This window comes from Thermobia domestica, chromosome 17 (genome assembly GCF_964235325.1).
Source record: "Thermobia domestica chromosome 17, izTheDome1.hap1.1, whole genome shotgun sequence".
Lineage (NCBI taxonomy): Eukaryota > Metazoa > Arthropoda > Insecta > Zygentoma > Lepismatidae > Thermobia > Thermobia domestica.
The window spans coordinates 76,113,679-76,131,399 of record NC_137470.1 but is presented as its reverse complement, the minus strand read 5'-3'; the positions used below and the strand labels follow the sequence as shown (position 1 = coordinate 76,131,399).

Genomic DNA, 17,721 nt, shown 5'->3' with positions numbered 1-17,721 from the left:
CATGGTGAAGAGAAATAGATGGATCATCTGGTAGCTGTTCGCATAAATAATAATTATCTCTGTTTTTTCTGTAGAGTCTGCACAAATTTAAACCCACAACTTCTACTGGTATAGCAATATCTCTTGATGTGGCCATATTATCTACAAGAGATAATTTCGTAATGTAACTTGATAGCAAAGTACAAATGTTCAATAAGATTACTACTTATATTGATCAATAACATTACTACTTGTATTGAATACTATAGAAATTAAGTCTGTGGTGATTTTGTGAACTGACCTACAATATAACTTACAACCATTCAAAAAGCAAACAAGGCACCAACACCAAAATTCATTCCTAAGTATATCAAGACACGCTCTTTGCATTGGTTATGGTTACAAGTTGGTGCAAGGTTGGCAACATGGGTCCATTTTTTGCATACTTTCATTTTTTCTCATTTTTAAAGCCACATATCCCTTAAACCATATGCGATAAAGGTTAAATGTTTTATCTATTCTAAAGCACGTATCGTTTCCCTCTTTCAAATATCAATCTGCTGACTTCACTTCATACAACTTTATGGGGTCTAAATATTGCACACATGAAACGAGCACACATTTTTTAGCCAACTTTGTTAATTTATTGTACAAGTTTTGAACACTCAAGGGAATTTGTGACCAACTGACCTTCATTTACTGTAAAAGTTCTCTTAGTAAACAAAGTTTGAAGGTTATCAGAGCTTCCAGTTTAAAATGCAAGCACTTTAAAATAGGAGAAGACGTTTGCTACTTGTTGTTGCTGAGAGAGGAGCCATTTTGAAAACGCTCTACTACCACAACCAATACAGATCTTCAACTCAAATTTGACCATTCTTTATTGTTGGTGTCAGGTAACAGTTGTGCAAAATTTGAAACAAATCGGAGATGGTGGAGTGGGAACTTTTTAAAAAAAATTGTCCACTTGACATGGAATGACCCTATAGGCTTTCTGAAATTCCTAGTGAAATAGATACTCTTCTTTAAATATCGAAATCACAGGTGTCGAAATATCGAAATATCGAATATATATGGTGTTTAAAGATCATGCTATAGAATATTTAGGTAATTCATTCAATGTCTGTATTTCTTAATTTACCCGTAACTTTATACATGTATGTAACATTTTAGGGCTGTGTTTGTTGTGGGTGCCCATATCTAGGTGAACTCGATGAGTTTGGACAACAGAAACCTGGCTGTCTCATTCTTGTGAGTACCTTTTTATCAATCTTTACAGCAACGTCTTTCTCATTTTAAGGCACTTTTGCTGATCACATATTTTTGTAATTGGATATACAATATGTACGAAGATATATATATATATATATATATATATATATATATATGTGTGTGTGTGTGTGTGTGTGTGTGTGTGTTGTGTGTGTATAGAGGTTTATCAATGTAAGTTGCTTGTAGTTTAGAATCATGAAAATACGTTGAAGTTGTTAATATTATTGCATGATATGGTCACAACCATGTTTGCTTTTAGTTTGCTTAAGAAAATTTTAAACGCGAACACATGTTATTTAAACAGCAGTAGACGATGGGGGAGCATGTCGAGAGGACACGAAGAAAAATCGGAAGAAAACCGAAGACGGCCAACTTCCCCTCAAGGAACTCCCCTTCAGGAGGGCATTCCTAAAAGGAACTTCAAATGGACAACAGTATCAGTCTACAGCTGGTCAACAACTTACGAACACCTGTCTCCGGGGGCCACATTGGGCTATGGAGAGTTCCGTTAGACCTATCTCTGGAGGCTGTATTGAACGAAGGAGATATCCTTTTATCACCTTTCTCCCGGGTCTGCAATGAGCTACGGAGAAATCTTATAATTGTCTCCGAGGTTGCAGTGGACAAAGGAGACTCCGTTTAATATCCAACTCCGGAGGCTGTATTGAGCAAAGAATTTCCCGTCATAACCTCAGACAAACTGAACATTCATTTCGAAGCCACCTGTGTGTGCTAAGGACTTATTAAACTGAAAACATTTAGAGATTTACAAGGAAACTTTGTAATACTGTTATAGAGACTTGTTTTATAAATACATTGGTGAAAGTTTTTATATTCCGAACTTTTATTAGACCAGTGGTATGCAACTTGGAACAGTGGGTGGGCCAATCACAGAGTACTAATTGGCGTCGCGGGCCACAATGTTGGTGTATCATTTTTTCGACAATTTAATAATATTGCATTCAATGATGGAACAAATTCATCGTAATTTACACTATAACAACGCAAAACAACTGTTATAATTGCACTAAAGACTATCAGAATAGTGTTTACTTACAACAATTTTAGTGAGTAAACTTCATTCCTCATATCCTGAACCAGTCTCTCAGTGTTCTGGTGTACACTAGATGTTTCAACGTGGAGATAGTTTACATGGTGGACATCTGTTATCCTTGACCTCTCCTTGGATTTGACCTGCTTCGTGTACAAGAAGAGTTGCTCACATAGATATGTGCTACCAAACAATGGTCCTCATGTTGAAAAGAGTTAAGTTGGAGTACTTGTTGCATGGAAAGTATTTCTCATAAAAATCTCGCAAGAAGATGTCCTGAAATATACTTTAGAAAGCAACATCCTCCTAAAATTCTGTAAGCCCTATCTGTAAATTGTTAGGATACTACCAACGTCAACGCTTAATGCGGATAAGAAAATACTGAATTTCAATCCTCCTTACTGAAGTCTCTAAATCGGACATTAAATTCTTCAAACAAATCTGCCAATGAGTTTTGTAGTAAATGAAATTACAGAATGATTTATCCCCCTGCAACAGGGTTGGAAAATGGGAAGCACTCTCATCTTTCATTTGATTTTCCCACAGTTTTAGCTTCGTTTGTAAGTATTTGACATGTCCGTAAAGTTCATGAGCCCAGTAACATGTAATATCCACAAGAAATGCAAGGTCACAACCACTTTTCATCGCTTCACTGAGACATAGGTTTTCATTTCATGTCCAAGAAAAGTGCCACCTCTTTATCATATTATAAAAACGCTGCAGCATTTTTCTCTTGTTCAACCAACGTACTTCAGAATAGTAGATCACATCTTCGTCCTCCGTTTCCAGTTCGTCTAGAAAGGCTTTAGCTTAGTGATTGAGACCCTTAACTTTTAGTTCACGCAAAAAGCTACTATATTCATAACATGGGCAAATTTCAACGTTTTGGCACAAAGATTCTCTTGGTGTAAAATGAAATGAAAAAACACAAGTTACTGATATCAATTTTTATTTTAACTAATTTTTTCTTTATTCTTGTTACAGCCCCTACAGTCATCTAACACTGCCTCACACACAAGGAAGTCGTTATGAGTGTGCAAACACACCTACGTAGGCGAGAATAAAAAAATCAAATTGCAGTGGCTATGAACCCTTATCTTTCTAGTGAGCCGAACTCGAGGTCGGTGTTGTTGATTCACGACTTTGGGTCTTATGAATAAAGTGGAGCAAGGTGAGCATGCTCCAGTATTTGTGGAGTTTACTCCTTTTGGTATGAATAAAGAGGAGCAAAGAGAGCATGCTCAGGGAGAGGTTACTCAGTGCTGGAGCATGGTCTGAAAACTATCGAGCATGCTCACATTTCATATGAATAAAAAACGAGTTCGTGCTCGCACTTCGGAGTACTGTCTCCAAAAATCTGGAGTCACCTCATTAGCTGACTCAAGCCGTGCAGTGAAGGTGTGTTGTGAAAATGGCTGCATTCATGAATTTACAACGACGTAAAATATACAAGGAGCGCAGAAACACGTGGGAAGTGAATTATAAAACTCTGTATCGCTTTGATCAAGAAAACGTGAAGTGGTTTTCCTAGGTGCAACAAATGAAACTAGAGGCGGGGCACTTACTAACGAACAGAGAATGCGAATTTTTTTGAGATATTTGAGTGATCCAGGGTTTCAAAGTGGGGTAGGGGAGGATATAGGTGTGGATCAGAGTACGGTGTCCGTGACATTTGCAAATGTTCTAGACAAAATAATCGAAAAGGCTCCCCTGTGGATAAAGTTCAGAACAACTGTTGCTGAACAGCAGGCAGAAATGAATAAGTGGCGCCAAAAATACAATTTTTCCTTTGCCATCGGGGTCATCGATTGCACACATGTGGAAATTAAACGGCCTCATGTACACGCGGAGGAGTACATAAATCGTAAAGGACGTTTCACCTTGAATGTTCAAGCCACTTGTAATTGTAACGAGGAATTCACGAGCGTTGATGCTTCCTGGCCAGGTTCGGTGCATGACTCTCGAATATGGATGCATTCAGCTGTTCGTGTGGTCATGACAGAAAACAGGTCAGGAGCCTTGCTTCTGGGCGATTCTGGATACGCCATTGCTCCTTGGCTTATGACTCCTTTCCAAAATCCAGCTACAGAAGGAGAAAGAGATCAACAACTGCTTCAAAGGAGAACGAGTTATAATAGAAAGATGCTTCGTCAAGTCAAGCAGCGATTCCCTTTACTGGAAAATAAAATACGATTGGCGACCAACAAAAGTGCCTTCGGTGATTCTAGCCTGTTTTGTCCTTCATAATGTGGCTAAATATCTGAAAGACGGCGAGTTTTACGTTGTTGAGAGAGCGTTTGAAGACGATGACGACATGGAAGAGGATAACGAGGGCATCCCGCGCGTGAGACAACGTGGGCAACAAAGGAGAAATGAAATTGCCAGGATGATAGTTGGTCATTAAAATGTAAGAGCTTTCATGAAAAGTACAGTTTATTTACAGTAGTAGTTTGTCAAATACTTGATATAAAATATTCATGTTATACTACAGACCTAGTAATCCTTATAAATCTTATAGCATCTATGAGGTTTTATAGAAAAGTTCAACACAAATTTCTTGAAATAAATGTCTCTCTCTCTCTCTCTCTCTTTTTTTTGTTTCATTTATGTCTGTTGACACTTCTTAAAATAAATGACAATACATGCTATTCTTTTAAAAATAATATTGCAGAAATAAGTGCAGTTGCAGACTGCTTGCTTCGTCGTCCCAGCGCGGAGTGGAGCAACCTCTATGAGCATGCTCGGCTTCTGCAAGAGTAAGCTCTCAAAACTATTGATAGTTTTTATTCATACGAAATTTTTAGAGTTTGCTCACGAATAGAGCATGCTCACCTCAAGTGAGCTGAGTCTAGGCTCCATTTTATTCATACCACCCTTTGTCGCTACATCTAGCACTCCTTATACCGAGGGAAATTTTTCTCAAGCTCCCTGCGAATATCAAATGCTAGTCTTCACGGCGTTACCATATTTCGCACTGCGTAATCGATCAAAAATTTCTAGTTCACTGTTAACATATTTTGTAAAAAAGAAAAATATCGTTTTCAATAATTGACCAGCGGACCGCAAGACAGGGTTAGGCTGTTGCACATGCCTGTGTTAGACTCTATCGAACAAAACATTTCAATGTGTATTGCAGCCATTTTCAAACTATGTGCCTGGGCACGCTAGTTTACCGTGACTAGGGATGTGAAAGGACATACAGGAGTATACGAATTATACCCACCTAATAATTTTATAGTCCAGCCTATACTCATCTTAAACTTATAAAAAATGACCGTACATGGAGATGATGAATATGTATTATATTTTTGAAACCGATCGAGCGTATACCTACCGCAACTTTTAGCAATGCATCACTGACCGCAGCCGATTAGTGGGAGAAAGTAAATATACAATGTTATTTCATATGCATAACCAGAGACCACTTTTGCCTATTGGAACTGCATAACTTATTTTAGGACATTCCTAACAATAATAATCATTTCATACTGTATACTAAGAAATGTTTAAAACATAACAAAATTATAAATCAGCATTAAATAAATTATTTGATCCTACAAATTCTACTAGTTATTGTCGATTAGCAGAACATTCTCAATATAGCTGAATGGCTAGCTAGACCAATTCATGGACACATATGCTACATTTTTAAACCTTTTTATTATAATTGCCTATACTGGTTAGTAACGAATGGAGCTCCCTCATTTTTATCATAAGTAAAATGAATTGAAATCCTTCTTCTAACACCCCCAGTTGTGTTTAGTAGGCTAAGGGATGAGGATGAAACGCGACTTTAATGTTCATAGAGGAATTTGTGTTGAGTGCGAGAAACGGAAAAAGGACAAGATTGATTGATTGATTTTGAGTTTTACGTCCCGTTCAGCAGCGAGGCTATATGAGACGTGGACCTACTGATTAACGTGGAATCCGAACCACATGAGCTCCCGCCGGGAATCGAACCCGGGTCTTCCGCGCCAAAGGCTCGTACGCTAACCGCTTAGCCACGGAGGAGCTCGGAAAAAGGACAAGAAACCACGTGAACATGATATTGACTATCAGATCTCCGATGGTCAAAAACCTAACGACGACTCCGTGCATGAAAAGTAAGTGTCATATCGCTCAGTCACTGCCCTTGATGCCCAGTAGAATATTGTAGAAGATAACTTAAAGTCTATTGAGTTTTACCAATATTTTTGTTATTACCTACAAATTCCTACAATCTATAATCAACATTACTTCATTCTTGCCTATTTTTATACATCTACGATTACAAGAACTGCTAAAGAATTCTGGAGAAGAAATGTGGAGACATTTCCCATTATATTAACAAAATAACTAACTCAATAACCTATGAAACCCGGAGGTTCAATTCCGGCTTCACTAGAGGTTTCTGTTGACTTATGTCCTTAGGAATTGGATCAAATTTCTACTTTGTATTCCTATCTCTGCGAGACAGTGGCGGTTTTAGTGGGTAGAGCGGGTAAGCACGGGCTTACCGAAAATGTTTGAAAAATATATAAAAGCTAAAAGATACAATAAAGAGTAAAATATTTTCCACTATTTACATTAATGGTAGATAATTATTTTTTTTAAAAAAAAAAACATCAACCACTACTGTAAAAGTAAATTCCTACTGTCATTAATCAATCAAATGTGTATATGTATTCATAAGCGAGGGAGCAGACCTATCCAAAATTAAAAACCTAAAGCCGCCCCTGCTGTGAGATGAATTTTAATATTGTCGTCCCATTCGCGCCCAAGTCTTTTTAATTGTCTTCTGATTGGGTTCCACTTAAAATTTTGAAAGTGTTCGTACTTTCTTGCTTTCTGACCACATGACGTGCCCACCTCACCCTCCTATACTTAATAAACTTAACAGGTTGGATAAACAGTATAAATTTTGCAGTTTCTCTTTATGTAATTTCAGCCATTTCCCATCCCCGTTCCTCTTGGATCTGAATATTCTCCTAGGGATTTTACTTTCAAATGCATTCTTTATTCTTTCCTCAAAGCAAGCGAGTTTATTTTGCAACTATAAACCACGCCAGATGCTTCAACTTTTTAGACAGAATCTGTGAAGACAAAAGAGTTTAGGCTGAATAATAATGTAAACTTCCTGCTTTCCGTCAACATTTAATTTCGTAGTGAATATAGTCTTGGTCTGTTAAATCTTAATCCTGAATATTTGAAAGTGCGCACTGTATCGAAAGTAGTAATTTATATTTTAACGCATTCATAATATGCTGCATTAAGGTAACAGCTAATTTCCATGTATTTAATATTCGTTGCATTTACTTCTAAACCCATGTCACTGAAGGCATTTAATGAAACCATTGCATTTTTTCTATTGTCCTCATATTATTTCCTATACGATTGACATTATCATCATCTTGGTGATTGCCATCTACCTTTAGACCCTGATTGCTATCTTTAATTTTCATTATAGCATATTCTAAAAGAAGATTGAATTGTGATGGCGACAAAGTATCACCTTGTTTCAAGCCATTCTCGACGTGAAAGTTCGTGGATAAGTATTTCCATACTCGGACTTTCCTTTAGGTTTCATTTAAACTCTTTATCTTCCATTACTGTATTTCGGCATTGTAATATATGTAGATATTAAAACTGAAGGCTGTATAATCAGTAATATTGAATGTGAATAAATTACCTTTGAAGAATGTTTCTAGCACGCACACCATGGAGTGTTACCTTAAGTAGTTTTATACTGATCCAGAAAGGGGCTTCGTGTATGGCTTATTGGATTTTAGCAGACTCACATTAGATCACATCTTCAGCGAAACATCTTCCACAGAAATATTGTGGTCTTCTTGGATATAAATTGGTTAATTATATACAGCAAAGGCCTTGCGCTGATTAATTTGGAGTTATAAGTATTGCCTTTTCATAACGTATTCGATCAGCAAAATACAACGTCAAAACTTCTTACCTCAATTACTCTTAAGAATACAAGTACAGTAAAATGAACTGTTCATTAATATGGTTATTATCGGTACGCGAAATCGGCTTGGCCTTTTCAAGGTTAACTATTCGAGAACGATGGACATTGTGGAAAATATTGAGTTCTAAATAGAAATATTAATTTGCCGAACTGGCCACGGATGAAATTGCGACCTCCCGACCACTGGGCAATATTCACCACTTACACATATAAAATTACTCGTCATATTTCTTGTTAAGTAATGCTGTTAATATCTTTTAATACAATTCTGCAGAAAAACTGTTACCTACAAACTATGAAATCACTTTAGAAATTTAATATACAGTCCAAAAAATTAAAAGAAAAAGATCATTAGAAACATATAACTTTTTTGTCTTTTCCCCAGATGCAAAAGTATGACATATACAGGAAAGTAATTTATAAATATTCTTAAATAAAGTATTCAAATATGTTAAAATATGTACCTAGTCATTTTGGATTTCGGAATAAATCATTATTATTATTATTATTATTATTATTAAAATATTATTATTATTAGTAGTAGTAGTAGTAAAAATAATTAACGACCAAATAAAAACGACAATGACTGTTGAGTTTTCTAAATTGAAACTTTTATGAAAGCAATTTCTTTGTGATCTTTGAAACAGAACAGTATGTCTGTGTCGACGCGTTAAAACTCTATGATAATTGGTGATAGATCTAAACACTTTCGTTGTTCAACCTTTCGTTTCTGCAATTTTAACTAACACGGAATACATATCTTAATATAGCTCACACGGATTTTATAAATTGTAGGGTTTTGATTTCTTGCAAATTTATTAGTATTATTATCTATCATAAACAGATTACTATAAAATATCTGAATTTATGTGGACAGACTCTCGAGTGCTTTTGTTGGAATGTTTTGCATATCGTACAATTTAACTACATAACACGAGTATTTAAAAGTTTATCGTCTTAAGTCTATGTGCGTATAATTCTTTACCAAACAATGAACACTCTTTTTATTAAAACTGGAAATAACTGTTCATCACGATAACGTTCCAATTCAATCAGCTGTTCTCCTTACAATAAAGACTACATTTCATAGACCAAGCTAATAAGGCATCTTATTTTCCTTACTCTCTTTGCAACAATATATCATGAACTGTTTAGTTATATTTTTATCTTCTATAACAGCTACAGTTTTTCGTAAACACAAATTTTATTAATAAAAGTTTGATTATAAACTGATATACAGTGGGTGTCATACAGACAAATGTGTGTTAATGTTACAGGAGTAATTTGTTCATTTAATCAAAAAGGAAAAAAGAACGATCAAAGTTATTTCTTTGCTTTATTGTTTGAACAACGCAATATTATAAGCAATTATCTCACAAACGCAATATATTGTATGGTTCCGCGTGTTTTCACACCATGTTGGATGTAACCATCTGTTTATACACCACGTGCTAGAGATAAAGACCCCACAGACGACATCCACGAAAAGGACATCATCCACCATCACCAACGGTCGGCAAGTGACGGAGACCAACGAAGGTAGCCGACATTTTAGGATAAAATAGGAGAGAACACCACAGAAGGCATCAATCTTGCTCGGTTGATCAAACCACCAACTCCCTAAGACGCCTGGTCATTGAGAGCTACCTTTCCTATACGTTCTGGTGCCTGGCCATTGAGCTTCTTTCTACCTCTCTAAGGCGCTCGGTCATTGAGAAGCACCTAATTACCAAGTTCTCTAAGACGTAGGTCATTGAGAAGCACTTAATCACCAAATTCTCTAAGACGCAATTCTCTAAGGCATTGAAAATTCCAACTCCCCTCTCTAAGACACATGGTCATTGAGAAACACCTATCCAATACGCCCAAAGACGCATGGTCATTGGGCTCCTTCAAACTTCATTAACAAACCTCCAATTAATTAGAGGCACTTTTACTTATTTGTAATATTTTGTATTCAAGAGAAAGACTTCTATAATGAAAGGTGATGGGAAAGTTCAAACTTCCGTGTACCATCTTTTACTCTATCCTACAGACAGAAAACTTAATATTTAACAAGCGTTTATGAGAGAAAGCCATAGTTAGTGCACAGAGGCCTTGGAGCAAACTAATCAACGAAGAAGCAGTAAGTACCGAGTAGGAGAGAAGAGGATGCTCCTATAGAGCATCCTTCATAGAAAGGTCAACTGGACTCAACACACCTTGCGAAGAAATCACCTTTTTCATATCATTATAGAGAGTGAGATGGAAGGAGAGCGAGGAGTTGGAAGAAGAAAAGTCAAATTATCAATGATTTAAAAAATAGAAGAAAATATTGGGAGTTAAAGGAGTAAGCTGAAGATCAAGGAACGTGGTAAAAACATGTTCAAAAACCTAACCTAAGAAAAGGGATTTCCTATTAGTGCCAGGAGAACTAGGAGAACATTTAATAAATAATAATAATAATAATAATAATAATAATAATAATAATAATAATAATAATAATAATAATAATAATAATAATAATAAGAAGAAGAAGAAGAAGAAGAAGAAGAAGAAGAAGACGAAGAAGAAGAAGAAGAAGAAGAAGAAGAAGAAAATACTATGTTTCAGATTTAGAAAATATAGGTTATGTATAAAATAGCTCAGGGGAAACTGCATTTTCTTTTTCTTTTTCTTTTTTTACTCTAGGGGCCGGTTCCACCCATGCCTCCAAAGGTTAGAGGAGTTCCTCAAGGAAATCGTTGTAATGCCGGATGTAGATCTGGAAGTGACTTACAATACCGAGACCAATTAAGAGTATCGGTAAGTTCGTCTACAATCTTTAGAGTTTATTGACAACTCTACAATTGTAGGGCTCTCTGCAATAACATGGTAAGTCGTGTTACCTCGAGTACTAGTAAATCATAGATAAAGGAGGCGTGTGGACTTACCTTCCTTCACCGTCGTCTCTAGTGCATATTTGAAACCTTCTGTTGCAAAAAATAATAATAATAATTCACTTGCATCGAGTCGCCGTTTCCCTATGCAGATAACAGAGGGCGCCACTATCTAAACATTGTTACATGAAATGCGGGGACGTGACGTCTCTGTGACTTTGTTTTCAAGGGTCCGTTGAAGTGAAAGCACAGGTACGGATACATATATGGCGATTTTGTTTCGAAATGGACAAAAATCGAAGCAGTCGAAGAAAAGCGACAGAAGCGGAAGGTAAGAAAGAGAGAGAAAAATCGTGAACTCGGCAAAGAAATATAGCAAAATCAGGGCGAAATGCAGTGTTTTGTTTCTTTCCCCAATGTTTATATGGAATGTAAAACAGTGTTGTCAAAAATTTTGGTATGGCAATATTCGGATTTTGACAAATTCGAATTCCCGGATTCAGATTTAAATCTGGACTTCAGATGTCGGATTTGAAAATCCAAAGCCCTGGTTTGTAATTCGGATATCAAATCCGAATAAGGTTTTCGCATTTACTAGAAAATCAGACAAGAGGGAGGAAATGAAAAAGCCTTCACATGAATCTGTGTTAGTTTTGGAAACGTATTGTGGTGTAGGAGAAAATGTATATTTCGGTGCAGTCACCACCACTGGACACCATTCTTTCTTCCTCAAGAAACCATCGAAACCAGGAATCAAGTATTCGAACAAGAAGGATTTGAAAACTCTGCCACGATTTGTTACTCTTGTCAAGCAGCAGTTTTACGAAAAATGTGCTGAGCCCTGCTGATGTTTTTGTATCGGCGCTCCCGGCTTCTGAATCTGAAATGGACTTATCAGATTTAAACAAGGCTCAGGACATTGCAGTTTTCGGGTTTTGTTGCCTACAACGCTCGGATTATTGATATAAAGGTAACCAAGAAAGTTATGTCGCTTTTTCACCCATCACCTTCGAACAACGATATGCCACCTTAGACGTACCTGAAAGACCAAAAACAGTCCCCTTCACCCTCGACGAGCTTCTGCCAACGTTCTGGAAAGTTATGGATTCCACCGCGGTAAAGCATGGTGGGCCGTGAAGCGAAGAAGGTATCAAGTGCAGTTTGAATCTTTACTAAGGATTTGAACTGCCGACCTCTAAGGTGATTGTTCAAGGAATGGTACAGGTGATAATCGGACGATGCAATGTCCAGGAAGTATGACAGATGCAATAGTGTTTCCAATCCAAGGCGAAGAATGGTGTCCCAGCCCTTACTTAGCATTGTCACGTGGGACTTAGCATTGTCCTGTAACAGGAGGACCACTTTGGGATTCAGAAGTGCTGGCCCCAGAGTTTTGAATTTTCTTGAACACAGCTCAACTGCTGACAGTACACAGTTGCATTGATGCTCTGACCAGCTGGTAGCAGTTCCCGATGCACGATGCCGCGAACAGTCCACCAAACACACACGAGGACCTTTTTCTGGCACAGTGCTAGTTCGGCTGCTTTGGAACCAGTTTATAAAATGCTAACCAATGATGACGGCGACATGGAGCTTCGTACAAGACCCGCTTCTCATCACATGTCAACACCCTGTCCATAAATGGCTCGTTCCTCAGTCGAAATAGCAAAGAAACATAGGTGTCTGCTCGCGTTGCCTTCTGGCTCGGAGTCAAATCATGTGGGCCCATCAACCCAACCTGTAATGCTTCCCAAGTTTATGGATGTGTTGCCGAATGCTTTCTCCACTCACACTGAATTGTAGTCCTAGTTCCTCACATGTCTGGCCATTTTTTGTCTCAATTGCTGCCTGAATATCTTCATTTTGTATATGTGTTCGAATTCCGGCACATGGTGCGTCTTGGAGTATTTCGTCACCGTCCTTAAACTTGTTAAACAACCGCTGCACTATCCGCGTAGTCACAACACCCTCACCAAAGGTCTGGCATATCTTCCGCTTTGCTGCAGCGGCGTTTGACCCCAGTTTGAACTCGTACAGCATACACGCCCTTATGACGCTCTGTGGAGGTCCCATGTTAACTCTGTCCTTACGCAAGTTCACGTTGTAACTGAACTGCCATTACCAGGTAGTATGTTGGATATACCCACACCAACAACTGAGCTTCGCCTTATCTCCGTTCGCATTCAACGCACGGTGTTGGGGCCAATGGAACATAGACCTCCACAAAAAACGACAGAACTTCCTTGGTTACCTTTCTATTTTGTATCCTCGTGTGTTGCAATAAATAAACGTTGTCACACACGTCGTTATGAGTTCCTACTGTTCTTTTTCTTTTCATCATTACTTTAGGTTATGCAATAATAAGGTAAATGCTCACTTTTCCACCTTAATTATATATTATTCCGCATTTTCGGTATTCTACATTTTATACTGCAAAGCACAGACCAGGTGCTATGCTTTCCTTCACAGGAGTATATACACAGAATTACTCCTGTTAATTGCTGCGTTGCACTTTAAGTTTATAAGCTTTGTAACTCAAAACTTCCATTTTTCACTTAAATTGTTATTGCAGAGGGAGCTTCAATTATTTCTGTTTGCTTTATTGATAAATAGTAGTTTATGTCATGATTATAAATAGGACGCATAAAGTTTTAGTCAATTTCAAATACTCCAATTACATGTGTATACTTATTAGTTTAATATTATCAACACTAGAATTGTAAAATTTTTAGTTAAAATTGCTTAGTCACTAACTGGAAGAATTTACATAAGTACATAATACCATAAGTACAAGGGAACGAATATATTTAGAAGAGTTATACTTTACGTTTTCGTTCAACGAAACAAATTTTTCTTTGTTTATGGTAACTTAATTGTGCAACCGCGTTTTTGTTATTATCCTCTGTAAAGAACAAACTATGCATATATTACATTGAGTTTCTGAAACTCTGAGCAGGAAATTATTATGTGATAAACATACATCATAACGCTGCTTTTTCCCTTCGTGAATATAGGGTGACCAGACATACTCTTTTTAAGAGTATTATACTCTTTTCGAGGTTCATATACTCTATACTCTTTTTTCTTCCCAAAAATATCGAATTATACTCTTTTATGGCATTTTCAATTTCATTTAACGTTTAATGCATTTTCCTATTGAAAATCGCATTTCTTTTCCTGTAAAAACTTAGACGTTGACAGCACTGTTTAGTACTTCGTAGTAGCAGACCCGCTGCGCTGTGCTGCGTTTCTCGTCCTCGTTGCATTGTAGGCTTGTCAGATTTTCTTTTCGCAAAAGAAAAAAAATAATATAACTGAACTGTTTTTATTAGTTAGTACTAAAACTATATAGTAAAGACGGCAAAATTAAAGTGATAGCTTTATCCAAACTTTCAACGTTTTAATTATTAAATTGTTAATTAAATTGATTGAGTACCTGGAATGATTTATATTTTCGGAATTTATATCTGGTATTCCTACAGTTCATAGCACGGGGTTTTGTTTTCCCTTCAAAGTGAGTCAGTTCTTGGTAGGGGAATCGCGCAGTGATTATTATTCTAATTAACGTGCGTACGTACACTCAACCAATTATATTATTCGAGGATTGGAAGGATTTATTTTATTAACAATGTCGCGAGATAAATGTCAGTATAATCAAGCGTTTGAAATAAGCTATCCTTGCATTAAAAGGGCCCGCAGTAACGATGTTTACAAAGCATGGTGCATGGTATGTAAGAAGGAGTTCTCTATAAAAGAAATATATATATATATATAAAGGTAAATATGATATAGAACAACATATAAAATCTAAGTCGCACACTGAATGCTCATCAACTTCCGAAGCAGGTAAGTTGGAGAGTTTTTTCACCACAGAATCTTCAGAAGAGCTAGATTTAATTCGACTAGAACTTGTGTGGTCATACCATAATGTTAAACATAACCACTCTTTTAGAAGCATGGACTGTACTAGCAAACTTTTGAAATCAACAGTGAATAAAAAATTTGCATGTGCGAGAACGAAAACGGAGGCTTTGTTAACAAATGTGGTGGGAATGTGGTCAGAAAAAAATTAAGTAATAGTGTTAAAATGGCTACTTTCGTTTTTGTTGCTTGTGATGCTTCCAATCGTAAAGCAACCAAACTCACGTCTGTTTTAGTGTGGTACTGTGAAGTAGATACTGATATTAATGTAAAAACATGTCTTCTAAAAATTCATAGCATATCAAATGAAACCTCGGAAACTGTGTCGAACGTATTAATGGGTACATTACGTCAGTTTTGTTTGGAAAATAGGATCATCGGTTTTGTAGCTGAAAGCATAAAAAATAAAACAACAGGAAACGTGCATAGCGAACTAGAGTGCAGGTTGAAGAAAAATGTTTTGCCTATCGGGCTCATATCCTTCACAATGACATTTCTGTGGCGTGTTCGAGAATAATACCGATCGATGTTGAGCATTTGGTTTTTAAAATATACAACCATTTCAGTATTTTTACTGTAAGGACAGAAAATTTGAAAAACTTTTGTGAGTTCATTGGCTGTCATTATGAGGGTCTTTTGTATCACTCAAAGATGAGATTCTTGTCTCTGCTTCCGTGTGTAGAAAAAAAAATTATGAGTGTTGAAAATGCTCCAATAGCTATAGTCAATTTCTTTCGAGACGAAACAAGTGAGTTGTGGCTGTATTTCCTGCATGCTCAGCTAATCTTGTTCACTGAAACAATTACAAAAATTGAGAGGGAGGATATAACAGCGACTAAAGTTTCTGTTGAATATTTTGAACTTCTGAGGAAATACAAAGATAGAATTGAACAAAACTTTTTTCCGTTTTCTGCTAGAAATTTACTTACGAAACTTGTAAAAGAAGGGAATATAAAAGAGGAATATGCCTACTCAGTGTCAAGAAGGTTTTACTTTGAAGTGATAACATACTTAGAGATGTGGTCACAACATATTTTCGGAGAAGTAAACAAGATGAAACATTTACTACTTGACACATCAGTTACTTATGAAGAATTTCAGGAGTCGTTTGCATATTTCTATGAGCAGGTAAAACATGTTGACAGTTCGTTGGAATTCAGTGATAATGATATTTTTGACACTTACTGTGCAATATCTAGATGTGTTAAAGAACACCTTGAACAATGGAGAGAGAAAAGAGAGACAATGATGGGCAAATGGAAAATAGTGTACAAAGATTTAGTGCGGGCTGGGTCAAATTTAAACGTGATTGTGCCAATCGTGCAATTCTTGTTACTTTACCGACCATTAATGTTGATTGTGAGAGGCTCTTCAGTGCTATTAACAGTCAACTCTGAGTGTCGACACTGGAACAAGTGATGAAACTGAAGTTCAATGTAAGCATGACCTGTGAAGAGTTCAGACTGGCAATAAAGGATGACATTAACTTACTCAAGAAAGCAAGATCGTCGCAGAAGTATGAATGATGGTGAAGTATTTAACTCATTTGTATGCGCATTGGATAAAATACTGTAATTCATCTTGTCTTTATCCCTACTGTCATTTTTTTATATACTCTTTTGGGTTTAAAAAAATCTGGTCACCCTAGTGAATAGGGATGGGCATGAGTCGAGCTAAAACTCGACTCGAATTCTACTCGAGTTTCGAGTCGAGTCAAAGGTAATTTTCCCGAGTTGAGTCACTGGTTTGAGGTCGAGTTTCGAGTCGAGCCGAGTTTGATAAATGGCTCGCTCATTCAGCTCGTTTTAACTCGTTTTAAAATCATTTCCTGATTAGACTGGAAAGCGAAAGCCATGAGAAATGTAAGCAGTAATGTGGAATACTTTTAGTGTTGCTCACGACAGGGGTGCGTCTCGTCTCATACTTTTAGTGCATCTTGTGTGGTACTTTTAGTGTGTTTCGTCTCGTCTCATCTCGATAACGAGACGACAGAAGATTTTCATAACGAGACAGCCTCATATGTCGTGAGCACACACGGTCGAATTCTTTAGCCCAAGCAGAAGCCCAACCCGGGTAGTAATGTCAACCGGCTCGGCTCGGTTCAACTGTGCGAACTGTACGAGACGGCTCGATTCGGATGAGCCATCGGCTCAGTTGGGATAAGCCATCGACTCGGCTCAATTGAGCCTATGACTCGAGCCGGCTCGGTTGAGATGAGCCACCCATTCGGCAGGAGCCACCTTCGTTGAAACGAGTCCATCGACTCGGCTCGACTCAACTCGACTGAGTTAATGGCTCGAACTGGCTCGGTTGGGTGAGCAATCAGCTCGGTTCGGATGAGCCGTCGGTTCGGCTCGGATGAGCTATTGTTTGGAGCCAGCTCGGTTGGGTGAGCTGTTGGCTCGGGTCACTTCTCGTTTTGTCTCGATAGTGAATGAGCTGTGAGCCGAGCCGCTCGAGCCGTTGACAACCCTGAACCCGGGATAAGCAGATTTGAACATGTGTGGCCTAAGCCCTGTAACTTTTAACAATTTTTGGCTCAAGCCCGAATACTTGTTCCTCCGGAACTCAAACCCAGAACCTCGTGACCGATGTCCTTGCCTCCTGAAGACTTCTCGACGACCGACGTGTAATTTCTTTCTGTCAGTAATTTGCGCATCCCGTGCTCACTCTTTAAGCCCCTC

General features: G+C 37.5%; 1 protein-coding gene across 2 annotated transcripts in view; it reads left to right on the top strand.

The window, feature by feature from the left end:
* LOC145673764 (uncharacterized) overlaps positions 1–17,721 on the top strand; it is a 330,178-nt gene that overhangs the window by 250,573 nt on the left and 61,884 nt on the right. For both annotated transcript variants that reach the window (XM_081743515.1, XM_081743514.1), the window contains exons 11-12: positions 1,150–1,227; positions 10,929–11,042. In XM_081743515.1, coding sequence (XP_081599641.1) covers positions 1,150–1,227; positions 10,929–11,042 — 192 coding nt within the window. The remainder of the gene's footprint in view (positions 1–1,149; positions 1,228–10,928; positions 11,043–17,721) is intronic.